This window comes from Dama dama, chromosome X (assembly GCF_033118175.1).
Source record: "Dama dama isolate Ldn47 chromosome X, ASM3311817v1, whole genome shotgun sequence".
Classification (NCBI taxonomy): Eukaryota; Metazoa; Chordata; class Mammalia; order Artiodactyla; family Cervidae; genus Dama; species Dama dama.
This window is the reverse complement of record NC_083714.1, coordinates 138,036,544-138,064,359: the sequence shown is the minus strand read 5'-3', so window position 1 is coordinate 138,064,359 and position 27,816 is coordinate 138,036,544. Positions and strand designations below refer to the sequence as shown.

The following is a 27,816-nucleotide window of genomic DNA, read 5'->3' as shown; positions in this document are numbered from 1 at the left end:
GAACATTCATTTTAATAGATCAAGGAGGAAAAAACAAGATGAACATGAACTTGTTCTCAAGGTAACTGACTTTTCCCCTCAAGTGTTAAAGGGATGCAAGGAAGTAGTTTTTAAACCACTGACTGGGTCATTACTCTTAAATATCCATCAGTCTTTTGTGTATTCGTTTGAACTTAAACTTGTATTTTTTTAAACTTATAATTTGATTACTATTTATGATTCAAAAATTGCAACTCTACATTGCCATTGGCCTGTTTTCAGTGAAGAGATACCTGCATTGTTAGAGGCTCTTTAAATCTACACATATATTTTTTAATTGCACACATCTTTTATTTTTAGCAGACTAGCAACTTCGTTTGATATGGTAGTTTCCTCCTCCTTAAATATCCTTTTGATTATTTTCCTATAAAGATATTTTATTCCAGAAATTAGAGTATACTTTAAAAAAAACTCCACATTATTTTTATGTAACATTTCCTATCTGTAGTGAATAGGCAGCCCATTAACTATCAAGATAATCAAAGGTTTGCTTTGGTACTTATACTATGCAGTAATTTGTTTATACCCATCCATCTCAGCAAGTGTGCTAGTACCTCCAGCTTGTAGGTGGACTCCAGTTGAGTTAGGACACCTTTGATTACCTGGGGTGATTTGAATTGCTCATTCAGAAAGAGAAAAATCAACTGCATCAAGGTTTTAAAAGCGGCATTTATTGATCGAAAATAAGTGTGTAGATAAGCTCTCAGTAGCATGGACTCCACATTATTTTTTAATGGACTTGAAGTACATGAAGACTCCTTAAATCTTCCACCATTTATCTTGTGTGTGCTTTTAACCACCACCCCATTCAAACGGAGGTGAATTTTCAACAACTTACTTGAAAATTTTTTGAAAAAATTCTTCCTTTAGCAGCTCTTCATAGTTTGACAGACTTTTGGAAAAAGATAAAAACACACTACAGTTGTGTACGTTGAACATTTATTACAACTAATTGGCAATATGGTAAGACAGTGCTCACGTGGCCTGAATATTGGTCACAATCACAACAAAGCTTAATCCAGCCCAGCAGATACAAATGAAAAGTGTAAACTGTGAAGACGCTTATATATGTAGAAGTATGTATAAAAGTGACATTGAAACAACTATATCCTTAAAAAATATAGCGCCCACTAATGCCATTTTACTTCATTCAACTCACACTTTCATGAGAGGTGGTGTCTGTTTTTATATTTAGGACTTCCAATAACTAGGCAGTGCCATGGAAGGGAAGGAAGCTGCCCTAAAGTTTGCTGTACTTCTAAGTGGAGGGAAGCAATAGGGGAGTACAATAAACTTGGCTGTAACAAGCACCCCAGAAGGAATATTCGTGCTTTAAACAATGACTTCTGCAACACTTTGTGAAAAAAGCAACACATTTTCTATAAGATACTGTTATTAAGAATCCCTGGTAAGTCAACATTTTCATTTTATTTGGGAGACATCAAAAACAATCCAACTAAGTGACTAAATGATTATGACCACAAAAAAATTTATGTCAGGAGTCAAATGTTGCTTGGCCTTAAAAATAGCATGTTTACTATTATGAAACAGCTGATCTCTGTTCCTCGTCCCAGGTTTGGAATGCTTATGAAATAATTTTTAGTGTAAAACAGCATTCCATTAGTTTTTTGTGTATTCCCTTTGTTTTAAGGTGTTTACTTTCTAATAAGGGTCTTTGGTATAATTTAAGTTTCAACATACAGTGAAATTTTCATTCATTTGATATGTGACATGTCAATCCCTTTATTCGCATATATACTGAAATGCAGTAGTCTTTGGTTTCATAAAACCAGGTTTCTTTCACATGATTTTTTTGCCAAAGAGAATAATAAATGTATATTGCCTAATTGTGTCATACTCATAGATACACATAATCAAAAGTAATGATAATAACCTATTCAAGAGAAACAGACCTATAAACTTCAAAATAGCCAGAAAAAGTAACTTTTTTTTTCTGCATTCATTCTAATTCATATTTAAGTCCCTTGTTATCACTTGATTAACCAAAGTTCCCTTATAAAAAGAAATTGTGTAGGCCTGAATGAAGCAGCTTAGCAGAATAGTAATACTGACAAGACATCATCTTACACCATTAGCTAACATGGACATGAAGGCAGTGACCATCTACAGTGTGTGAAATGCCACAGGAAGTCATCAACAGGGGAGGAGAGTTATGTCAGTCCAATTTCTTCAAGAACACTACGTGGGGTTTCAGCTTCCTGTGGAGGGAAAATGTGAGACTCTGGTAAGCAGATCTGGGGAGGCTTGAGAATGTGAAATTGACACGGAAGCGCATGCAACTTTCAGAGAAGCTGAACACAAGCAGTTCAACAGTCTGGGCACTTCCATGGAGAGCCAGTGCTTATTTAGCAACTTGTGTCCCAAACACCAGAGACCACAGGAAGATTTTTTCAGCATGCATTAAATACCTACTGATTACCTACCAATTGTGCTGTGCTCCATTGCTGTAATACAAAAAGCTGTCAAACCCACTGGCATTTAAGGAAATTATTGATATCGACCTTTCTACAGAAAGGCTTCCCTGATAGCTCAGTTAGTAAGAATCCGCCTGCAATGCAGGAGACCCTGGTTCAATTCCTGGGTCAGGAAGATCTGCTGGAAAAGGGATAGGCTACCCACTCGAGTATTCCTGGGCTTCCCTGGTGGCTCAGCTGGTAAAGAATCCACCTGTAATGCGGGAGACCTAGGTTCGATCCCTGGGTTGGGAAGATCCCCTGGAGAAGGGAAAGGCTATCCACTCCAGTATTCTGGCCTGGAGAATTCCATGGACTATATATGTACTGTCCATGGGGTCACAAAGAGTCAGACACAACTGAGCCACTTGCACTTTCTACAGAAAAGGTAAATTGTCTTACTGTAAAAATTCAAAACCTCCCCTAAATAAAGACCAGGGAAACCCCCTGAGTTCTCCCCATTCTTCACATATTTTTATTTTCCTTGCTGTTTTTTTGAGTCACACGTATTTATTCCTTTCTGCAGAAATTTACCTTCCAGACCTCCCCAGAGCAACCAATGGCTTCAATGGAAGCAACATACAGAAAGGACGCTCTGAAACCTGAGACAGAAGTGCCTTTTGTTCTATGTAACAACCAATACTCATCTGTAAATGCCAAAGGAAGACTACCCAAAGCAAGCATACTATAAAAACAATTAAAAATTTTCCAAAGTGTCCAGTTTTGTACAGCACAAAATAAAAGGACCAACTAGGTCAAATTTCAGATATTAGTAGCAACAAGTTTGTAATTAAAAAGCATACTAGATTTTAACAGAGGAAAACAATTTTTTGTACCCAAATGACTTACTTTTGCATCCTAATTGTGGTACAGCACAAAACAAGGAGAAGAAAAATTAATTAAACCATAAATCCATACATTAGATTTAATTGTATGTAAAGCACTACATGGAATAATCTCAAATTAATTATTTAAACTCTCTGGTCTGTTTCCTTATTTGGAAAACAACGATCATAGCACTTACCTTCATTTGTAGAGATTGAGAGAGAGAAGGCTTAGTGCCTGATTCACAGAAAGTGCTCAAAATATGTTAGCTGATACATGACACAACTGAAATCTAAATAAAGGTATTTAGCCTTACTATAAACCAACTCTATATACAAAGTTCATATAATGACCTTTTAGTATGTTTGTGCATTAAGGAAAAATGGGTAAAAGTCGCTTTGGTGAAAAAAGGCTATTTTTTATGAAGTATTCTTGCCCCCCCTCCCCACCTCTGAATTGAACCTCAACCTAACCAGGCTACAGATCTAAATATATATGGAGGATAAGAAAACAAGTTAAACATCACCATTATAATCTGCCAAATACAGAATGGAGGAAATTCCACCATATAGGAGACTTAGGAGACTCAGTTTAACCAAAAAAAAAAAAAAGGCAAGGGAGGGTAAAAGCAGAGTTATTAAAGATTAACAGAGGCTTAAAGAGATCAGATACAATGTGAGACTTGTTTGGAATCTGGCTCTAACAAACTGATTATAAAAATGCATTTTCCAGACAATTAGGAAAAAAACAATCAAGAATAAGATTTTAGGAATTACTGTTAATTTGGGGGGCTGTGCTTATCTCTTAGAGATGCATACTGAAGTATATAAGATGAAATGATAGGCTGTCTAGGGCTTGCTGTAAAATACTCAGGCAAAAAAGGCATGGTAGGGTGGTGATTTATGAAACAACATTGAGTTGTTGATGGTTGTTGGAGATGAGTGATGTGTACATAAGGGTTTCTTATACTGTTCTATTTGTATGGTCTCAGAGTTTTCATGAATCACATATTAAATAAGGGGGGAGCTTTTAAAATAATCATTTTCTCTTAATGTTAAGTAATTTTTTAAGATGTCATACAACCTTTAATGTATTACAGGGTGCCTACATTGAATTCTATAGAGTTAAGATTCTTAGCTTATCCGTGTAAATGTGCCCCCTCATCCTACTCGTTGAAGCTGGTTAGATTTCCCCTTATGTGCTCACTGGCTGCAATCTTATATAGATAGCATTTCTTGAAGAGAACCACATTGCTTCTCAAATATGCATTATTTAAAAATATCTGTCTTTTCTAAAAGGCCTAATTTCAAAGAATCATTTATATACATTTTCTTCCACTGAGACTTATACAAATAGTAAGTTAGTTCTTTAATCAATTGTAGTATAAAATTAATTTCCACATGTTCACACCGAAATTGTACTCAAAACCATCTAGAAAAAACTATTATGTAAATTAGTCAAATTCATAGAAACAAAGTAGAAAGGTGGTTACCAATAGCTGAGATGAGGGGAAATGGGGAATAGGTGTTTCTAATGGATACAGTTTCAGTTTTGCAAGATGAAAAACTAGAGATCTGTTGTGCAACAATGTGAATATACTGAACCTACTAAACTGTACACTTAAAAATGGTTAAACTAGTAAATTTTGCTACATTTAAACCATAATTTTAAAAAATTACCTGAAAAATTAAAATATGAAATATATTACTTGTCAAAAGGATGGAGAAGAAAAAAGTCATTCACGTGAGACAAAGTACATGCAATATTTTTATTTTAGACATGCAAGGAAAGCTATTTCAGAATCTACTAGTTTAAAGCAAGCAGCTGTATACAAATAACAAAAGCAACATCTTGTTACAGCTGGGCATACAGCATCCAAAGCAAACAGGCATGAGACAATGCATATTTATGCAGCATTAAAACCAGATGAATACCATGTTGCAGGGAGGAAAAAAATGGAAATGAAAGACCAATGTTTCCCAATGCTATCAATGTATAATGCTAATTTCTCATTTGATAGCCCATCCAGGTGCTTCAAATGTCATGTAGTATAGCAAGAATGGAAGAATGGAAACAACTGATCTGCATCCCTGACTAATACACATTTTCACAGGTCTTCTTTCAGTGGTAAACCACTCTGAGCATCTTTTGAACTTGTTTAATGATAGCTTACTTAACTTGCGCTTTAAACTCTCTAAATATTAACAATGAATTATTTGGTAATTTCCTCTTTATAATAATATACACTGCATGTTTTATTAAAACACAATGATCAATATTAAAGGTTTTAATATCAGAAATATAAAACCATATTTAACAAATCATTAAGTATCTAAATGCAGACTTGAATATATAACTAGTAAAATATTATAGTATTTAAACAATATTAGAATATTAACTATATAAAATAAACCCTATATTAATACTTTGAAAGGATTACTTTTAAACAATAGATATTGCAGAAGAGACTTTTCTGACATAGCTTTCTGATAGTTCTTAGAAGGATTGTTTGATATTGTATAGCACAAATATGAGTCAATAAATGTGGCATTACAAATTTTTTAGAAATCGTGAATGTTTTACCTTAAATATTATATTAGTGCAGATTTTACTTTCTTGTATTATTGCCAAATACACTTTTATGTGATACATTAAAAATGTTTCCTCATATATACTATAATTACCCTAAATATAGTCCCATCCCGCCAACATTTGAAGATCAAACCATGCTACATTGTGGCACTGCTAATTGTGACCTAGCATTTCAGCTCTATTTTCTTTGGTAAATATTTAATGATTGCTAGGTATTCTCTTACAAGATTAATCACAGATGGTTCACAAATGATGACATGTAGGTGTCTGAAATGAAACATCACTCAAAATGATCATAGATCATATTTTTCAAGAAGAAATTAAACCAGTTGCAAGCAGGAAAAGCTGTATCAAGATCACACACAGAATGAAAATAAAACAGAAAAAAGGATGAGAACAGGAAAATTATTACAAAGGTAACGGTTCTAAAATGTTCTATTATTACACAAGGTAATCAGTCACCAAGCTGAGGATATTTTCTTTCATAAGCATATCAGCTCTCTATTTCCTCTGTGAAATTCTGCATACACGATGAGTGGTCATTTAGTACACAGGGACATTAAAATATTCATGACGTGGCTACAAAAGAAATGCATATATTCTTACACACAGTATACAAACTGACACAGACACAATAAGATTTCTAGAATGTTTAGCACACAGCAAAGAAAACTTAAACTTAGAATTTGTTTTTAGAATTTTGGTTCATGGATGAATATTTAACTTCTAAACAATGCCCAGGAATTCATATTCATCTTTTATAACTTTACTGTATATAATGATAACCAAAATGATGACCTATGTCCCACAAAATCCAAAAGCACTGTATTTACTAAAAATATACTGAAAAGATTTTTCAGTATAAGTCATCTGGTCAATACTGAGTTAACTCAAAATCCAGTTAGAATACTCCCTCCCACCAGTGTTCAGGTTCATCAGGATTTTACCACATGAAGCAAAGGAATTTAATCCCTTAATGAAAATCATTACATTCTAGAATGACCATGAACTTTTACAGATTCTAAAGGAAAATCTTTCCCAAGAAAAGAGTGGAAAAGTAGTTACCCATTTAGTAGCAATAGAGGTTTTTAATCATTCGCTTAGCTTACCAAGAAAAAAAAGAAAATTCCAAAGACTATGCCTTTGTGACTAAGGGTATTACTTTTAAAATAATCCTGAATACAGATTTTAAAGAATTCACCAAACAGATTTGTTAAATGTCTATGCCTCTAAATGTATCTAAAAGGATGTTTTTCACATCAACAAGGTAACCTGAAGTGGTTTTAAACTGACCCTAGAGCGCACAGAAGAGATGAATATCTAGGGACTCCAAACTCCCTCAAACTAGGGGCAAAATTAGATACAGTTTTTCCTGAAAAGGAGGCCCATGGATCATCAGACTCTCAAAGCAATTATACCCTGAGCCAAAAGGCTTGTGACAAAAAAGTTTAAAATTGCTTGACTGCTTTTAAGATATCTTCAATTTACTATTTATTCAACTTGGCACTTTGAACTGTTACGCTACAAAGTCAATATAAACTGTTCCAATAAAATATGTAACAGATACCTTATATAATAACCATTAAATACAAAAGTATTTGAAGAAAAAAGCCAGTAAAATTTTAATCTTCAGATAATCCCTAAACAGTTTTAAGATATAATTGCTTTTTTTCTCCCACTCAGAACATTGTGAAATAAAGCAGAAAGCTAAAATAATAACAATAATAAATTGAACCCCCAAGTGCTTCATTTTCATGAGGGAATTCTATTTCTGTGTCAATGGTATTAATACTTTTTTGGTCAATGAACTCTGAACCTATTTCAATATTCTCTGTGTAAAACAATAAATTATAAGCCCCAATGATGAATCATTATCAGAGCAAAATTTCCTATGAAAGTATCATCAGTTAAATAGGTGGGACTATCTCTTAGGATTTAATGTAAAACTTTTCACGTAATGCTAAAGTGTAAGTAACAAACTTGACAAGATTGTCATTACAAACTGAATTTATATATCCTATTACATTTTGATGCATGTCAGTACTCCAGCACATATTCTAGTATGTTTTTTCTTACACCCAAACTCTTGCTGTAAAACATATTCTCTGTTTTCTGGTGAGAGAACAAGAAAAATTTAAGTCTATCAAATAAATTTTCACCTAAATAATACCAATATTTGAGCCTTTATATTATAGCTTTTCATCTTTTTGTCTCTTAATTTTATATCACACCATGTGAAAACCAACAATTAAAAGAAAAATTTAGTAAAGGAGAAAAAAAAGAAAACAAAAAGGTAGTTTCCCAAACAGGGTCAAGTACACAGCCGTTCCTCACCAGAGGAGACAACCATGAAAGAAAAGGAACAATTCTATAGGAGCAATTCTCAACTGTGCCTGCCTGGGGCATTTCTAACAGACCTTTTACTACCCTTTAGGAAAGAACTGCTGTCCATGAGGTCACAAAGAGTTGGACACAACTGAACAACTAAACTAAACCACTACCAGGAAAGAAGAGTTGATAAAGCCAAATTATTCTTTATAGCAATGATTCATATTACTGTACTTTTTTTTTATATTACTGTACTTAAACAAGAAATTAGCATCCAATTAATTGTGAAGAATACTCTTCAAAGGCAGAAATCCTCACCTGAAAAACATCAAAAAACTCTAAAATCCACAAAAACAAATGTATTCTTTCAACACTTTTGAGTTGTTATAACATGTTTCAAATACTTTCCCCTTTTAAACTGACAGAAGCAGAAAAGGTTATGCTATAAATAAATGCCTTAATGACCATTTAAGGTTGATTTTTAGTTAAATGATAGATATGCCCATAATTTATTTTTTCTCTTATATACAAGGAAAACATTATAGTGGATTAAATATAACTCCAGTATTCTGGGCCTTCACACCACCAGAACATTTTATGAGTCATGGAATAATTATATTAATTAAGAATCAGGGAGGGGGAGAGTCCTCTGCAGAACTAGACCTACTGTCTTCTATGACCTAGCAAACTGAGTTTAATACACTGAAATGTCAGTGATATAGACTGTGTGGGAATAAAGACCAAAAGGAAAATAAAATTTTTAATCCAGTGAATTACACAAATAAATATAAACCACAAGTTGCCCTTAGTACATATTACTTGGAGACCTATTTTTGGAATAAAGATTAGATATTTACTATTTTCAATCTGATATGGGCCTTTAATCTGGGCAAATCACTGACTTCTTCCCCATTAAGTCTATGCCAAACCTTCAACATTTCAAGCCCCTTCTTTCTCCTCAGTCCCAGCAGCTCTCCTCTAGACAGTTTCTCAACTCATCCAACTCATGAGGGAAAAAAAGAAATCTATGGCCCATTAAACTCATTAAACCCATTAAACTCAAAACAGAGGGAGAAGACTCATCTTACTCAAACCAATGCTTCTGATTCCATTCCTATTCACCCTCCCAATATACTTTTTCCATTATTCTACTCCTGTTTTTCATCGCTCTCTGCATTTGCTCTTTTCCTTAGTATACATGCTCGTTCAACTCTCCTCCATCCTAAGAATAATCTTTTTCTCAATCCCCTCAAAAAGGACCAGATGTAGCGGGAAGTGTAGGACAACAAACACAGCAGAGAGGAATTAAGTTACACCTGTTCTCAAAACCACCTATGTTCCTAAAACAAACCCCATTACCTTAAAAATTCCCAGATATTCACTATACTAGGCTGACTCAAAAGTAAAATGATCTAAAGGCTTAAGTCTTGTTGGGACAAGAAGTGCTTAAATAAACTAGTGGTATGGATCCAAAACGGAAAACCTAGTATCCTGATTTTTCTTTCTGGTATGCAAGGTAATCAAAGAGAAAATTACATACATTTAATAATATATATATAATATGCATATATAATTATATATGCATATTATATATATATATATGCACGCAGGTTTGTGTCGACCCTTTGAGACCCTATGGACTGTAGCCCGCCGGGCTCCTCTGTCCATGGGCTTCTCCAGGCAATACTGGAGTGGGGTACCATTTCCTTCTCCAGGGTATTTTTCCAACCCAGGGATTGAACCCGTGTCTCCTGCATTAGCAGGTGGATTCTTTACCACTGAGTCACCAGGGAAGCCCTAAAAATATATATATAAACAAGTATAATTTGAAGTTACTGCTATACTCCAGTTTTTCCTAAAGGGGCTTCACTTATTCCATGCACTATAAAGTAGTATCCTTAGTCCTTCATGTTCTAGAATACAGTGGTACTTTTTATTGAATACTGTGGCAAAGTCCTTACTCTTAACTCTGGAACCCTATTCCTTGAGCTAAAGACGAAAGGGCCTCCGAGTATCCAAACTCATGAAGATCTCTTTTTAGCAATGAATAAAAAGAGAAAAAATGAAAGCACTTTATGAGGTATCTTTTAGGTGACAGGGCTCATGGTGTCTTATTTCACAAGCACTTTTGAAGCACTAGGAAAGTTGAGTGATTTTTTTACGTTAAAGTTAGCAATGTGGCAAGAGCAATATGGTTGCTCCAGATGGTTAAAATGACCAAGAGAACATCAGTGCTTCACTTAACCTGCTGAAACTTTCTTTTTAGCCAATTCTACTCTAGTTTCACCTAAAGGAGTAACACAAATTAGTCTTCCATTCACACAGCAGCATTACGTCATTTAAGAAAAAATTATAAATTAAAAATAATTATACTTAAAATACATGTTTTAAAACAGGAGGGGGGACCTCAAATGTTGTCAGAGGTAATACTTTTAATGTCCTATTCCTAGATCTTTTCTTACTTGATAAACCTTGAGTATCTTTCCATATCATTACCTAGAAATTGATCTCATTTTTTTTATAGCTAGAAGGCAATGGCAACCCACTCCAGTATTCTTGCCTGGAAACTCCCATGAACAGAGGAGCCTGGTAGGCTGCAGTCCATGGATGGGATTGCTAAGAGTCAGACACGACTGAGCAACTTCACTTTCACTTTTTACTTTCATGCATTGGAGAAGGAAATGGCAACCCACTCCAGTGTTCTTGCCTGGAGAATCCCAGGGACAGGGGAGCCTGGTGGGTTGCAGTCTATGGGGTTGCACAGAGTCGGACATGACTGAAGTGACTTAGCAGCAGCAGCAGCAGCAACGGTTTCATATATGGTGTACTGTAATTTTAACCTATTTCTCACTGATGGACATTTGATTAGGTTCCAATGGTTCAGCATGTGTCTTAGTGCATTTGTATATTTCTATTGGATAAAATTCCTTCAAGTATAACTAATGGGGCAAAAAGTGTACACATTTAACTTAATAGATACCACTAAACTAATCCTCCAAAATGGAATACAAATTTAAGTGCTCATAAGGAGGAAACAATTGCCAATCCAAGAAACAAACCAAAAAATTAAAAATAAAGAAGCAGAATAATTAACTTAGTAAATACAACTTTAGACTGTAAATAAACAGTTTTAAGTACATCTTAGGGTAATTGTATTTGTCTTGGTCTTCCATTTGGATCATAACTTGAAATGCCCTAAATTTAACCAAGGTTTTTAAAATATAAACGATTTCTTGGAATCACTGAATTTCAAATATTCAAACTCTAAATATCTTTACTAAGTAAATTCTATAAGGCTAATAGGGCATAAAAGAAAAACAACAAAAAAGTAGGTACGTACAATGTAAGTCTATATTATATATGTAAATTCTGGTCATTTAAACTATTCCTCTCATTAGGAATTATCAAATCCCTAAGGTGGATAGGGAAATCAGCAGCAAGTTCAAGTGTTCTAACTGCCTGCCGGGTATGCTCAATTTTGTTTCCAGACAAAAATTAAATAACCTTAATAAATGTTAACAGATTTAGTTGTTGAGGAAATTATACAGTGACATCCCGTAGTGCTGTGGGTTATCTCTGGTTATCAAAAGTTGTTTTTGATCAAGTAAAAGTAATTTTGGTGAATCACAGAGGTGATTTTTATAGCCATTTACATGTTCTTGAGCACATGTATCCCTCTCTTCACAATTTTTAGGGTTTTTTTCCCTTATACTTTTGATTCATTTTTGGCTAGTCATTTGTAATCTGCACTATAAATTACATCGAAAATATGTAGCCGTCCATAAATGTAAACGGAATCTGTAAATGAAATCTTTATATATTACATGGTGTTAAACTAAACCAGGGTTTCTGGACCTCGGCACCATTGACACTTGAGGCTGGATAATTTCTTACTCTGAGAGGGCTGTTCTATGCATTGTTAGATATTTAACAGCATCTTTGATCTTCACCTACTAGATGCCAGTGGTACCTCATGGCTAGTAGTGGCTAGTAGTAACAATCAAAAACGTGTCCAGACTTTGCCCAGTGTCCCCTGAGGAGGCACAATTACCCTACTCTCAACTCCAGTTGAGAACCAGAATTAATCTAATTGTCTCTGGTTGGTGGGTAAGATCATGTTCTAGTGTCCTTGCTTGTATTTGTTAACCTTCCTATAGTGGGAATTTTTATTTTAAAAAAGACAACAGAAAAAGCAATAAAAGAAAAAAAAAAAAAAAACAATGGCTCAGGAGCGTAAAAAAAGAACTCAAACACTGAAATTTTTCAGAAAGTACTTTCTTTTTTAAAATCATGTCAACTTACTTTAATTTTAAAAAATAAATACATAAATTAACAAAACCATCACCAACACCTAGGAATATGTTCTTTGCAGGTCCCTGTGCAGGTCTCAATCCTAGGGCTCATGCAATCAACTTAGTAGATCAGGATCAGCATTGGAAAAAAAAGAATAGAACAGACAACATGAGACTGTAAAATAAGAAATATGAGCAAGTATATATAATTTAACCAAAAAATTTTTTGGTTTATGTATATGTAACTATTATGATATAAAAAAGTATGGTATTACTGTGGCTTCTTGTCAAATACTTCGGAAAATCAGATTTACAGTTACTGAATATTTTAAGTTATTCCAACTTTTGCTATTACAAATAGACCAGAGTAGCAAGAGTTGGCTCAAAATGAATTAAAATGAAAGAGTAAGGAGGAAATTCTTGAAATTCTGAAAAGCAAAGGAAAAAGAGCTCAAAAGACATAGAGCGAATGATTACAACCTGAAAACCAGTGACCAAGGGCATTGGCCAAATTGTTTCTTATTAAATGCAAAGTGAAAGGCAAGATTTGTTTCACCTTCTGTTTTCTCTGTATCTACCCTTCTGTATTTTCCATTTGAAGCATTAATGTAACTAAACCTCACTTATCCAGAATCTGTTCTAGTAGAACCCAATCAAGTTTACATATAAAAAATTAAAATATGCCAGTATAAAGGACTATATAGCCTTGTTAATTTTTAACCCAACTGAAAAGAAGAAGGTTTAGGCTTAAAGGTTTTAATATAAACAGTGGTAATTACAAAGGAATTATAGGAGTTTGTCTTATTAAAACCAATCTTAAGAGGATTTTTATCAAAATGCTTTTTGCTGTTATATTACTGTATATATTTGAAAGCATCTGTTTTTTAAAACAATGTAAGATATTCTTGAGTTTAACTACCCAATGCCTTAATATTCTTAATTAGCAAGATTTTAATTTAAAAAACTTATTAAAAGGCATGTTATTAAATACTTCAATAAGTACTTACTTATTTAAAATACTTTTAATTTACAAAAGATCCATGTTTAAAGAAATCCCTTTGTCACCTAAGATTCTTACCTTTCCATTTTTATGCAGTCCAACAGATTTATTAATTACTACTTCCACAAAGATGTTCTATAGTACTAAGATATATCATGCAGCCCCAGCACTGAAACAAATCAATTTTAGCAGCACTAATTCTCCATAGAGCACCACTTTCTAGATGAGGCAAATTAACAACTGTAAATCCAATAAACCTGTTTATAAAGTGGACCACCTTGAAGTAGAAGCAAATTCATGAGTGTTATGCTTGCTTTTGGTACCTCACTTTTTTTCATTTGTCAGATTACTTTAGTGAGAAATAATACCAACAGCAAACAAAGCTCAAAAGGAAAACCCCCACAAATTTGAAAATGATGCTGTTAGTATAAAAAAAAAAGGTTGACACATCTCAAAGCGCTGATCAACACCATCATGCATCTACCGCTGAGGGTTAAAGCCCAATGCCCAGTATTTAACTATTTGATCTTCACAGATCAAGCAAGGACTTGAAATCATTTCACGTGCAACAGTTTTTGCATAACACCCCGTCTTATCCATGCCACAAAAATGGTAAATTTAGTAGTTACCAATAAATAAGTTGGGGGTCAAAGGGACTAAAGCCTTAGACTGCTCTTTATCATAAGATATCCTCAGACAAACCTCCCCATTCTTCATTCTGGCTCTATAAAATTAAGGAGCAGAGAAAAACTGGTAAGTGCCTGACTTCACAAAGAATATGCACTCTATTATTTCCTTTGTCATTATATGTAATGTTTATAAAACAAACCCCAACTGTATCACTCCCCCATGCCCTACCTCCAAAAAAAATCTAATCTAGCTTAAAATAGGTATTTGGTGCTGGGGAAAATGTTCCAAGTATTGCAAAAAAAATAAAAAGTCAATTTAGCAATCTCAGCATGTTGCACTTTAATAATTTAAGAATCAAGTTAAGTATTAGTGGCATGTTAAGAAAATATGTTTTAAATTCCAATGGTCAAACATTAAAAATTGGATAATGGACCAATTTTTCTGGGCTTTACCCCCAAATCTAATTAAGGAGTCATACACTAGAATACCAAAAGAAAGAAACACAGAGTTCAGTCTAGAAATATTAAAACTGAATCCTTCTTTACTAAGTAATTAAGTAAAATAAGGAAGATATCTTTATTTTTTAATCGCAATGTCATATTTTAGTAATTATGATTCAAATACACATTAATTTTATGTTCTCATTACTACTGTAAAATGCTAATAGAAAATCTACTGTATCCACTGATGTCTACCCTATTTACCTATGAAATGAAGGACTACCTAAACTACATGACGTTTACACAAACTGAGTAAAAGAGACATTTTAAAGAAATATTTCTGAAAATAAAAATTCATAAAGATAGAAATGTATTATTTCACAAATTAAAAAAGGATTAAAACCAAAATTATTTTGTGGTTTGCATATATCTTTAAGCCAGCAGATATTTTCAATATAATTCAGTCATCTTTGGTGTTCAGAACAATTGATTCAAGTAAAAGACCTGACACCAAAGAGGAAAAAAAAAAAAAATCATGATATATGTAAACTAAATTAAAATAAATTTGGACTTCAACAAATTTAAGACTGCATTTAGATAACTGTCTTTACAGCTATATGTACAATTTTGGAAGCAAAATCATTTCATGACATAAACTAAGTGAATATTATACCCTAAATTATAAGACCAAAAAAGCTACTATAGATCTAGACATTCTGATAAACCCAACAAGAAATGACTTGAAAAATACTAATGTATATCTATACATCCGATTAATGAATTCCAACTACTGATAAACTGGACAAAATTTCCAGTCTAAGAAGTAAAGGATGGCATCAGTCTTATAAAATCTACTTTGTTCAATATAGAAAAACCTCCAGGAGAATAAGGAATTTCTTTACTATATTACTGAGACAAACAGTAATGGTACTTGGAACTTTGAAACTTGGTATCCAAAACAGAATGTTTAAAATATACATACCAAGAAAATACATGAATGGGAGTTGGGGCAGACAGAGCACAGTGGTTAAGATTTCATACAGTTCTGAAGTCTAGCAGACCTGGGTTTAGAATCCTGGTTTTGCCAACTGCTACCTAGGACCAGTCACTGGAACTTCACTGAGCCTCTACTTCTCCATTGGTTAAAAGGCTCTCAGGACCCTTTTTCAGGGAATCCTGACGATTAGCATAGGATGCCTCACATCTAGGTGCTCAATAAGCATTGGCTATCATTGAAGTTCCTTTTTGTTAACACAGTGTCCAGACAAATCATTTTAGCAGTTTGGAATGTTTTTTCTCATCGTATTCTATCATCTATTTGGTGAATATAAGATTCAAATACTCGCCCAGAGATGTAAACTTGTATCATGTATCAACATATAAATGACTCTATTTTAGGAAACAAACATCTTATCATCCTGGATTTCCTGTGACAATATGTTGTTGGTGAATAACATGAATAAACAAGTTAAACTGTTAAATTGAACAGAATAACCTAAAGCTTAACTGCCCTATAGAGACTTTAGCTTGGTTTCATTAAGGCCTTAACATCACTGTAAATTCAGAATGGACCAGCCACTTTCTGTCTCCTCAAGACTTGCTTGCATGGGGAAATTAAGAAAAATGGTTCACTTGGTGCATTGAATAGAAAATGTCTTAATATAGTTATCAATTTGGTTTATGTACAAAACAATGTAAAGGTAGTCACAGAAGAGAAACAGGGCCTTGTCTCTTCTAAAGACAAGGAACTGTAATTAACAGTAGTCAACTTTTTTTTTTTAAACTAGGTGAAGATAGGGTAAGGAGAATTTTGCATGGAACTATGGACAGCCCATGCTTCTCTCTCCATTCCTACTTTTCCCACTTAGAGAGATAAAAATACTACTTCAAAAAAGGAGACTTCTTATTAAAATACTTTTGTAGGGGACACACACACACACATTCACAAACACATACATGTAATAACTTTCTGATCCTCTAGTACATTATTCAATACATGCTATAAAGTAAATTCAGCATATCTGTCATACTGTAAAGTCTATAGCGATTTCCCAGTAAAGTTTAAAAAACCCAACACAAGAAGGTATCAATGCCCTAAATATTATTCTCCAGAAAAAACATATTAAAAATAAAAGCTTAACTTCAACAACTTTAGAAATGTTTTAAGGCAAATGTAATTAATTAGGAAATTATAAAAAAACTAGAGAAAATACCAGGATCTGATACAACAGAATATAGTTCCATAATAATGAAATATAAAAGTGATCAAATGAAGAAACAAACATGAAAAATTCCCGTTATGACCCTTGTTTTGACCTAATTTTCAGAAAAGTCTGGTTAGCAACCAGCAAAATAAGGAGGTGCTAACTTTAACCCAATTTTATAACAGTAAAATGTGAGTGTGTAGTCAGCACACCTGACATTTAAAGAAAAAAAACTCCCAAAGACAAGTATGCAGTCAATTAATAAAAAACCATAGTAAACCACACACACAGAAAAGGGGCTGTGTTCATTTCACTAGTGAGCAGCAGATGGTATTAGGGCTGTCAACAAAATACTTCATTTCTGCAGGCACCTTAACCCCTGTTTTGGTAACTCAGTATCATTAAATGTAAAAAATCGCTGTCTAATGTTTGATTTATGTATGTTATAGATGTTGTCATCCCAACTTCAAACAATCCCCACAACTGACCTAAGTCAGTGATTGATGCAGAGGGATTACTGACAGCTCCTGAGTGAGAAGCCCGAATGAGGCCAACAGTTAATAAATTATAATGAAGAAAAAAGATATACTCTGATTTAAAACCTCCTTCAATAATAATATAAAAGATAATTACTGTAATGAAAACAAGTAACATTTTTTAATATTGACTAATTCCTCCTCTTGCTATAAATTTTCTATTTGATTAAACTTCAATTATGACTAAAGCATAATTCAACTAGGTACCTGAATTAATGTATCATTAAGTTTTTCAGAAAAGGTAGCCTTATCCATGAATTTTTAGCTTCAGAAATTGAAGGTACAGAAGCATCAAATATACATTTAACCCAAGACAACTGTGGAAATTAGAAAGGAAGGGGGTTTTATCAATGGTTCTTGTGATATCAAGGCAAGACAAGAACATAGCTGTTTGACAAAACATGGTTTGTATTTAAGAAAAGCAAAGTTCAGTTAGTTTTGCTAACAAGAAACTAGAGGATTCTACAAAAAGTGTAATAAAACACTATCATTTGCTTGGCTATATTTGCACTTAATGGGCATGAGATGAAAACATGAACCAACTTGGAATGAAAATGCCATAATCTCACAGTCAACTCCTCATTGTAGACACTAAGGAGATAAAGGGTTATCTTAAGTAATTCAGAATAATGGACACAGAGTTCTCAAATTACTACTACTTTTCCCATCTTAAAGAAGTCTGTCCCTCTAAATGTTTGGACTTCGGTGTTTTGGGTCCAAAAATGGGCCATCTCCAGACCATCTCCAAAGTAAACAATACATCCACAGATAACTGAGTTGATGTGACTGACACATATGCCAATCAATAAACTGCACATGGACACTACATGCCAAGCATGCTTCAGAGTAATTTCTGAAACTGTAAGAATGAGGGAAGATGACTGAGACTTCCCTAGCAAGAGCACAACATGCTAGTGTCTAGTTAAGAGAACTCTGAGTAGCTTACCTCCTGCAGTAGATCAGCCTGCTCAATTGCTTTAAGGACATTCTTCTTGGATGTTTCCTGAACTTCTCCTCCCAAAAGAAACTCATCCAAAATAAAATAAGCCTTCTCAAAATTAAAAATGATATCAAGTTCACACACCTGAAAAGCAAAAATAAATAAATAAAAGCTGAAGAAAGCAGAAGATATTTATCTACTATCAGGTAGTCAATAAAATCTGACAGGAGTGAATTAATCTTAATTATATCTAAAAATGGCAATCCTGCTAACTAAGCATCATTGATTTAGTCAGCTTAATTTTCAAGTCTCAAGTACTTGATAACACACAATGCCTTCAAGCTAAGAAAGACCAGACTCTGCAAGCTCCTAACATGGGCAACTTATTAATGATTTTCTACTCATAAAGACTGGTTTTTTGAAATATTTACATATTTCTGGGTAATATGATTACAACTGCTAACCAAATCTAAATTCTATACTAAGTACTTCCAGTATATTAATCTTTACAGCTGGACTCCCTTCTATTTCACTATTTTAAACCTCATTCTCACCAGCATAATTAAATGAGTAGGTCTGTTGGGTCAAGCAATTCTGGCAGTTAACTGACTAGGCAATTCTGACTTGCACTGACAAAAAATAGTCATTCCTTCTCTCTCTTGAGGTTACTGTCAAATAGAATTCTCAAGACAAATAATAAACTTGTTACAGAAAAGGTTAAAAAATATATATTATCAAGTTCAATTTCCTAAAACAAAATACTACTCACACTGCCAAAATACTTGTCAAGTAATTCCACGTAACGATGAATTATTTCCAGGGTAATTAGTTCATTGTCCTGGTCCTCAATAGCACAGCAAAAATACAGACTGGCATATCTGCAACAAAAAACAGATGCAGAAAAAAATTTACCCTATAATCATGTATTTTCTAAAATACACTTTCATATCCTATTGTGAAAGACCTTGTGCCTATACAATTTATTTCCTCTTTACAACAGCAAGTTGTTTTTCTCCTAGACTATAAAATAATAAATGTACAAAAAAGAAATTCTGAAAAGTACAGGAAAGCAAAAAAAAAAAAAATCACACTATCTAGAAATAGTTACTTATTTTGCTCTTCCTTCATTCAGGCTCCTTTTGTAGGAATATTCTAAAACATAGCTGACACGCGTTGTTCTGAAGTTTACTTAAAACAAAATACACTGTGTGACTATTTCAAACCACGAGTAAACAGGGAAGAAAATAAACTCTCCAACTGAAGGATTTATTGAAGATACTGTCAACATGAAGTCAATGTTCTGGAATGTTTTACTAAAACGTAATATACACACAGAGAAGATCTCAAGTCATAAATGTACAGCTTGATGAGTTTTCAACGTGAACCTACCTGTGGTACCAGCACTTGGACCACAAACAGAATTATTACTGAACCTCTGAAGCCCCTCTTCTATCCTCTCCAAGTCACAGCCTCCCATCCCCAAAGGTAACTACTATCTTGACTCCTGACAGCATAGAATTATTTTTAAAGGAGGTATATAGGATTGTGGAAAATAAGCCTTCAGAAAAAAAACAAGTTGCAAGTAATCACAGAAATTAGAGAAAGAGAACAGGGAAAACTAAGACAGGTCCTCAAATTTTCCAAGTTTTCCTTGTTGAAGTTCAGGCTATTTACCCTTGAAGAAGGAATAAGGTTGGAAAACTCATATTCTCCAAATAAGAATTCTAGTACATGGGACTAGGTTATACTTGACCTAAGGAAGCCAAAACTTATTAACACAAAACCTTGAGGCATAACAAAGGATGACCTAACCAAGTCCTTTAAGGAGGATTAAAAGTATTTTCAAATGGTTTAAATGTGTTTGAAGCTTTTGAAAAGGAACAAAATGAAAACCTAAGACATTCCAAATAAGTCTCAGGTACCATTATAATTTTCACTGAGGCGCATTTAAGCAATTTTTAGGAAACACAATGGGTAATCACTGCTCATAGCATTAATGTAAAATAATGCACAAACACACACACACAACCTCAGTTTTGAAATCCAATGAATTTCTGCTCTTCAGTCTGAGAATAACTAGTATTTTCATAACACTATTAATTTCAATATTATCAAAAAACGTTTCATCTTATTTGAGCTTTTCAACAGTAAACACCATCATCCTTGGTTACAGAAGAAAAAAGAGGCCCCAAAGTACAAGGCCTGCCAAGTGGTTGTACTGGGACCAGAAATCTGATCTTGAGACCTTAACTCCAGGCCTTTTCCCACCTACCATAGTGACTCCCCTGTCACACAGGTACACTAGTTGCCATGTCCATTCTATCTGATTTCTACATTCACGACGTTATTTTAAATGGTCAGTCTCCTGCAGTCTTCAGGAAGGCATTCAAGCACATTCATTTATTATCATAAAGGGCATAACATGCACCACCTCCAACTTTACTAACAAAGTGCTCCCTCTCTTTCCCAGCACTATTCTGTTTATTGCTTTAAAAGGCAACGAGATATTCCAACCCAACCTTCCATCCTCCTCAACCCATGCTGCTGAAATAGAATTGTAAATCTGGAAAACTGATACAAATGACACATAAGATTCTCTGAATTAATAAAACTAAAGATTAAAGGGAAAGACATTAAAAATGGTAAATAAAAAACAGACACTACTGGCTGATATGAACACAGTGCTAAATAAATTCCACTAGAAACAATTCACTAGTAGGCAATGTCGGGTAAAATTTCTTTTACTTTTTAATTTCAAGATTTCTCCAATGCTACTGTTAAGCAATCTAATGCTTATACCACTCTTGCTCCTTAACCACAGAACTGCCTTTTACTTACAAATAAATAACATTTAAACAGTAGTCAAAGGTCCTAGATTGTAGGAATCATTCAGAAATATTACTTTAATGTCAAATTAAATGAATTCTTCATTGTAGGTGAACATCTAGTTATTAGGATCATAAGAAGGCACCTCTTTCCAAAAAGTTTAAGGAAGAAACAGAAGCATAATAACAGGTAACATTCATTGAGTCCTCACTGTGACTAAGGCACTAAATGTTACCTAAAGCCTTGGCATAATTTACCATTTTAATCCTCACAAAAAAAACTTTCAGAGAGATACCATTATTATTCGCATTTACAGGAGACTTGGGCTTAACTGAGTAACCGTCTCAGGAACAGTAACCTGACTCCAGAGCCCAAGTTTTATATTAAAAACTATAGTCCAAAACTGTATTAAATAAAGTAATCCTGCAACTGGTAAAAATTAAAACATATTCAAAGCAATATTTCACCTGCTTTGAGGAGGGAAAGAAAAATTGTTACACTGATTTAGTAAAAGATCACCAAGAGAACCTGAAGAGTAGTCCTTATTTTTAGAACCAAGTGATTTTAAAAAAATTCAATAATGAATTCATTTTGTTCTCTCAGTGCATATTTGTAAGTCTAAATCTGAAGTAAAATTAATAATAGACTAGTAAGAAAGAAGGTATGTTTGGTTATTTTTAGCAGAGTAGATTAAGGCTTACTCTAATTACTGGCACTCAGGGAACATCTGAAAGTGCCTATTCTTATATTCATAACACATGACTTCTCCCCAGTCAGCTAAATATCAGCTGACTGTGGATGAATGTAACCAAACTGTTCTCAATATTCTACTGGTATGTCATTAAAAATTCTTTTGTTAGTGAAGAAAATCAATACAGTACTCTTAAACAAATTCTGAAGCTCGTAATTGGTAGGTGTATATTTTTTACAGACTTTAATCCTGTAACATGCTGCACAAAATAGGAATCAAAAAAGCATAGTGTTTTCTGTCTTCACAGGATCTTCAAGAGTATTTATTTTAGAGATGAAGAAACAAAGGCAAAATGACCTGTTCAAAGTCACAAAACTAATGGCACAAAGGAATTGAACTCAAGTCCCCAGATTTTCAGTCTATTTTTTCAGTTATATTAACCTTACTCCACTCTCTCACCTCTCCCTCCCCAAGATGGGCAACTGTAAGAAAGGCTCAGGGATAAAGAATGTGGATGAGACAACTTGAGGAAGGCAAACAGAAAGATCACTTGGTGATATGAACAGCAAAAAATGCTAGTTCAGAATTTCTCAGTAGCTAAGTGGTAATTCTTTTACTTAAAAGGTCTTCTCTTCCAGCTGGACTAGGGAAAAAATAATCAAGTGTTCATATCTACCAAAAAAATGTCCTTAAGGCACTAGAAAAGTTTCTAGTATGAAATGGGGTCTAACTTTTGTATGTGAATTTCGTCTTAGTAAAGCTGGTATTTTAAAGTGCATCTTTATTTATAGGAGTTTGATGTAAATACCAGAGTCAGGTGAGACTACATTTTACAGGTTTTAATAACAGAAAAAGCAGTGTCCCAAGATGGATGGGTTGAATGCTATGCAGAGTACCAACTAGTGCTTCTTTCCTCTTGATGGACAGGCCATCTCCTTCAGCTCCAAGAATCTTGATTCCCTGGACTGATTCCCTTGCTAGTATTTTCCTCCTCCACACGGGGGACTCCTTTCCCTACCTAGAAATAAGCTTAAGTCTCTCATGCCATTTTTTAACCCTGTCTCCCCACTCCTGTCTATGGGTGGTTATCACCTCTTCTGTCCCTCATAGCAAAGCTTCCCCCTCCCCCCTTCCCCCCCAACAGTCTACACCTGCTTTTTTATTGTCTCCACCTCTTCACACTTTGTCCCATTTTTTCAAGAGCTGTCTCTACTATTCCAACAAAATGTTCCAACAAAGGGCATTTTGTGAAATGCTCACTGTAAAATCTAATAGATTCTTCACTTTAGTTGACCTTCATGCAACATTTGGCTCTGGTGACCTTAGTTTTGAACTCTCTTCCCTTTCCTAAGGTGACTGACCCTAAAACTTACCCTCTGTCTGCCGCTTAAATGCTGGTGATCTAACTAACCCTTTATGCCTCATTTTCCCCCAGATGTCCATGCCTATGCCCACCCTGAAAAAACTAGGCATCTCCAAATGGAAGTCACACAGGCTCCTCAAAGTCAACTTTCTACCTCGCCACTTACCTCATCAGCTGAACCAGAAATGTGGAATCACCCCAGTCCTCCCCCCCTTTCACTGCCCTCCCTGCTTCTAGCAATGACCAAGTCTTACCAAACTTACCTCAGGAACAACTCTTCCACCTGCTGAGCCCACAGCAGAAATCTTCCTTCAGGACTCCATATCCTAATAGATCCCTCAGGTTCCAGTCTCAGCCCTCCCCTCACCCGTTTTCCAACTACAGGATCCCTAAAGAAATGCAAATTTCCTTCTCATCCCAGCTTAAAACCCTTGCCTCCAGGTTTAAGATTTGAGTTCTGGCCCCTATGGCAGTCATAAGCAACTGACCCTGGACAGTCACTTCTCCCAAATTCTCATTTTTTAAAATAAAACTCAGTTTTGACCAACAGTATTGGTTTTCAAACTCAGGAGCCCTACACAGAGGGTGGAAGCCAAGTGAGTAGAGATACAGTCACACAAGCACCTCCACTTCCACTTGTTTCATTTAAGGTTTTATCCCTGGGGCAAAAAGTTTCTTTAAAAAAAAAAAAATCACTTGACTAGATTACTCTAAAACATCTTCCACCTCTAAAATGGTATTTTTATGATTTTTCTCAACAAATACTACACCAAACACTAGTTCCAAAATCACCCAAAGATGACTAAATTCATTCTATTGTAAAGAGGAGTCTATGGTATTTTAAAAACTATAAAGTCGTCCATGTTATTTTAAAAATTCTAGATGTTCTCTAATCTTCATGTCTTTCTCTGCCATCTTGCCCACAACCCCATCCATAGTAGAGTGGAATAAATGAAAACTGAGATAAAACCCAGACTTCTCTGACCCTCCTTGCAATCCATAGTTAGTTCCCTCATATCCCCCACAGAAGAGAATTTTTATATACATGAACATTTTTATCTTAAATTCGGTAAGTTATTTGTAAGGGAACAGAAATAGTGAAGAAACAAAGTAGTTATATTTCTTTTAATCCGATTAGAACAATCTTGAGAAGTTTAAGGTATCAAAAAGTTTCAGATATTAAGAAAGATGTATAGCATCATTTAAAAGCTTAGTGTTCAAAGCCTATCTATGAGTCATTTTACAACATCAAAATTTTAAAAATCTGTTCTGGGCAAAATTATCTATCTACCAGATCTAATCACACCTCCACCACAGCAACAAGTGTACTTCAAATTAATAAGCAGTAACGAACAAATCCTGTATATATCCGATTTTTAAACATCTATGACTAAAATGGTGTACGTATCCAAGGAGTTTATACATGAGTAAGAGATCCTGAAAGTCAGATTAAAAGGCATGTCAAATACCAGTCATTACAGATTTGTGGGGAGAAGGGAGGGGGAGGTAAATGCTTATCTAAATTCAGAGAATTACTCACACAATTTAAAATACTGATTTTATTTTCCCCTGCAAAGAAATGAATTCTTTCAGTTTTCCTAAAAAGATGATTAAGCATGAAGTATCATTTATGCCTTTAGTTACATAATTTTAAATGAAATTAAAAGAAAAGAGTCCCATGATTTTATCATTTCACCGAAACAGTAGTTATCTTAAAAGTACAAAGCTTTACCTTAAGACTATTTCATTCATATCTTTAGTAATCATTATTTATAAATGTCATCTCTCGAAAGTCTGCAATTTCCACATTATAAATGATCTAATATCTGATTCTGTTTCACCTTTCTAATAAATAAAAATGATACCTTTTGTAAACAATCTTCAGATCTCGCCATTCAAGAAAGCTGCACATTTTAGGTTTCCGTGCTAAAACGGTTTGAACAAGTTCTCTTGTGATCTTTTTCTTCTCTTTGTCTGATAATGGGACATACCATTTCTGCAGTCGAAGCTTTCCCTGACGACTAAAAAGCAACATAAACTGCATCTGTTAAGATAAACAGAACCAAGATTACAGGCAATACTTTGATTCAATAAAGTTAAGATTAAGATGACACGTGGCAAAGAGAAGCTTTGAGGAACGGGGCATTTAGCTAACAAATGATGAGTAGGCATCAATATTTCTATGCTAGCTAAAATAGCAGGAAATTCTTGTAGAAAGATCTTTCCACCAGATGCAAATTCTCCCACCTTACCCTGTTCCATTTAAGTTTGCAGGAGAGGGGGAGGACAAAAACAGGTGAGGTAAAAATTCTGATGAAAAAGAAAGATAATTCTTGCAATTTAAGAAACTATTGTGTATCTGTGCTATAGGAATGTATATGGATCAAAAGAGAACTGTTGACATCAACTGGTTTAGATGCATTTGAAATAAACAGTCCTACTATTTTTCATCCTACACAGAACAAGCTGTTCTAGTGCCAAACTGAATTACTTGTAGACAGACTGCTATAACTTGGAATGCTGTCTTCAGTTTATGTTTACGTATTTTAAGCAAAACAAAAGAACTAAAATATAAACCAAAAAAATCCCATAAACACACATTTTTCTTAATAAAAGCCTGATTTTAAAAATTCACATCTCATTTAAAAAATTCCAACATAAACATACACACAATAAAGTGAGTTAATATAACTTTACCAAAGAGAATATAAACCTTTAAAAAGCCAAGCTAAGAGCTACAAACATTCAGACATTATACAAAATACTTAATTTAAAACGATTTAAAAACATAGGATCTACAGATGGAGTGGATGCTGAATTCTAGTGAATTTCACACAAACTATTTTGTATACATTTATTTAGAATCTGCAAATGATGATTAGTCTACATGTTTTAATTTTTAAGGAAACCTTGAAATTCAATCGGTCTCCCCAAATGCAAACAGAAAGCATTGTTTCTACAAAGGTAATTTAAAGGTAGAATTCAGATTTTTTCTTTTCTTTTAACTATTCCAAGTTTCAGTACTAGTTTCTGCAAGTAGGATTCAGCCTGACTCTTGGTATTACCCACACCATCCTGAATTTGAACATGGGGTGGGGGAATTTACACCATCCATCTGAATAAAATGGGCGCTAAATTTCGCCAAGAAATCATTGCAGCCTTTTATAATAATCCAAACGGGCATCAATAAGGTATTTAGAAATTTACGATGCGACAATTTAACTTTAATAAAGTTAAAACTAGCTGTTAACACCACACTTAAAACGCATCACTGACACGAAATAAACGAACAATACTGGTGATGTCAAAGTGCCTCACACAGAAGTCCTGTTAAGACAGTGGCATTAGAAGGGGATAGCAAGTAACGCATCAACTGGACAATGTTTCACGCAAACCCGTTAGCAGAACTTGGAAAAGAATAGACCCGTATTCCAGGATCTTGGAGACCAGTACTGGGGATTTGCTTTTGAAACTCAAGGACTCAAGGGAGTCTATAGCAAGGTCCTCCATCTCTCCCCACCATCACTTTATATGACGAATAAATAATTTATGCTCTTTAAAATAAATTATATGTTAACATGGGATGATGCCTGGTCGCAAGGCATAAGTATTCCTTCCCTCTAGTTAAAAACCAACGCTCCGATTTTGCTTCAAATCACAAGGCGCCTCAATTACCGGAGATTGGAATTAAAAACAATGGGCTCGGCCGCGGAGCGGGCTCGGGGCCAGTGGCCGTTGCCTGCCCGCCGCCCCACGGGGCCGCACTCCATCACTGACCGATCGAGCCCGGGTGAGGTGACAGGCAAGGAGCGGGGAAGACAATGGCAACCGCCGCCGCGCAGGGGGCGCCAAGAGTCCTCCGTCTCCGCCGCCCCCGGCCGCCGACCCCGCCCGCAAATGCCCCGCAAAACTTGAGGCGATTCCCAAACCACAGGTGCCGCGGACCCGCTGCAGCGTCCGAAACTGGCCCCAGCAGCCCGGGACGCGGCGCCGCGTGGAGAGGGGCGCGGACGCAAAGAGAAGTGAGTTTCGGGGCGCGGTGCCCCAGTGGCGGGCCGGGCGGGCGGGCGCGGGGTGGGGTCGTCCGGGCGCTCGTGGGGCGGCGGGGGGCTCGCCCGACCCTCCCTCCCCACTCCCCGATCCCGGTGTCCCCGCTCGCCTCCCGGGACTTACGGCGGCCGCGGGCCGCGGGTGCGGCGGGTCTCGGCCGGCGGCGGCGGCGGCAGCGTCGGCGGCGGCGACTGAGGGGAAGCCCCTGTCGCTGAGCTGAGGAAGAGAAGCCGTTTTGCTGTGGGGAGGGGACCCGGTTCGCGGAGGGAAGGCTTAGGCTGAGAGGGGAGGGCGAGCCGACAGACCCCGCCCCGGGGGCCGGACGAGGGAGGAGCCGGGGCTGCGGCGAGCGGAGGGGCGGGCTGGGCGGTTCGCTGGATGCAGCTCGGCTGTTGCCAACGGCTCCGGAGGCAGCTCAGGTGACCGCGAAGTCCGAGGAATCTGATTGGCTGCGTCTCTACCGGGGGGGGGGGGGTGTGGTCCGGACCGGAAGCCGGGCCACGTGACCCGGAAGCGGCTGTTGCCAGGCCTGGCGCGCCTGCGCTCTCTTGAGTGCGCCTCTGTGACGCGCGCGGCTGTCCGGTCT

At 35.6% G+C, this 27,816-nt stretch overlaps 2 protein-coding genes across 4 annotated transcripts in view; one reads left to right on the top strand and one right to left on the bottom strand.

Annotated features, from left to right (window-relative positions):
* Positions 1-27,816, top strand: part of LOC133051872 (carbonic anhydrase 5B, mitochondrial) — a 389,751-nt gene that overhangs the window by 60,020 nt on the left and 301,915 nt on the right. The gene's annotated exons all lie outside the window — the stretch shown is intronic.
* AP1S2 (adaptor related protein complex 1 subunit sigma 2) lies at positions 691-27,450 on the bottom strand. 3 transcript variants are annotated; one of them, XM_061137761.1, is made up of 5 exons: positions 27,354-27,448; positions 25,046-25,224; positions 19,070-19,178; positions 18,307-18,444; positions 691-2,258 (listed from the first exon to the last, which is right to left on the bottom strand). In XM_061137761.1, the coding sequence occupies exons 2-5, from the start codon at positions 25,222-25,224 to the stop codon at positions 2,211-2,213; spliced, it is 474 nt and encodes a 157-aa protein (XP_060993744.1). In that variant the 5' UTR covers positions 27,354-27,448; the 3' UTR covers positions 691-2,210. The 3 variants fall into 3 exon arrangements, with proteins under 3 accessions (XP_060993744.1, XP_060993745.1, XP_060993746.1); XM_061137762.1 differs by lacking the exon at positions 691-2,258 and adding an exon at positions 5,093-6,509 and having other exon boundaries at positions 27,354-27,450; XM_061137763.1 differs by lacking the exon at positions 691-2,258 and adding an exon at positions 12,518-12,670 and having other exon boundaries at positions 27,354-27,449.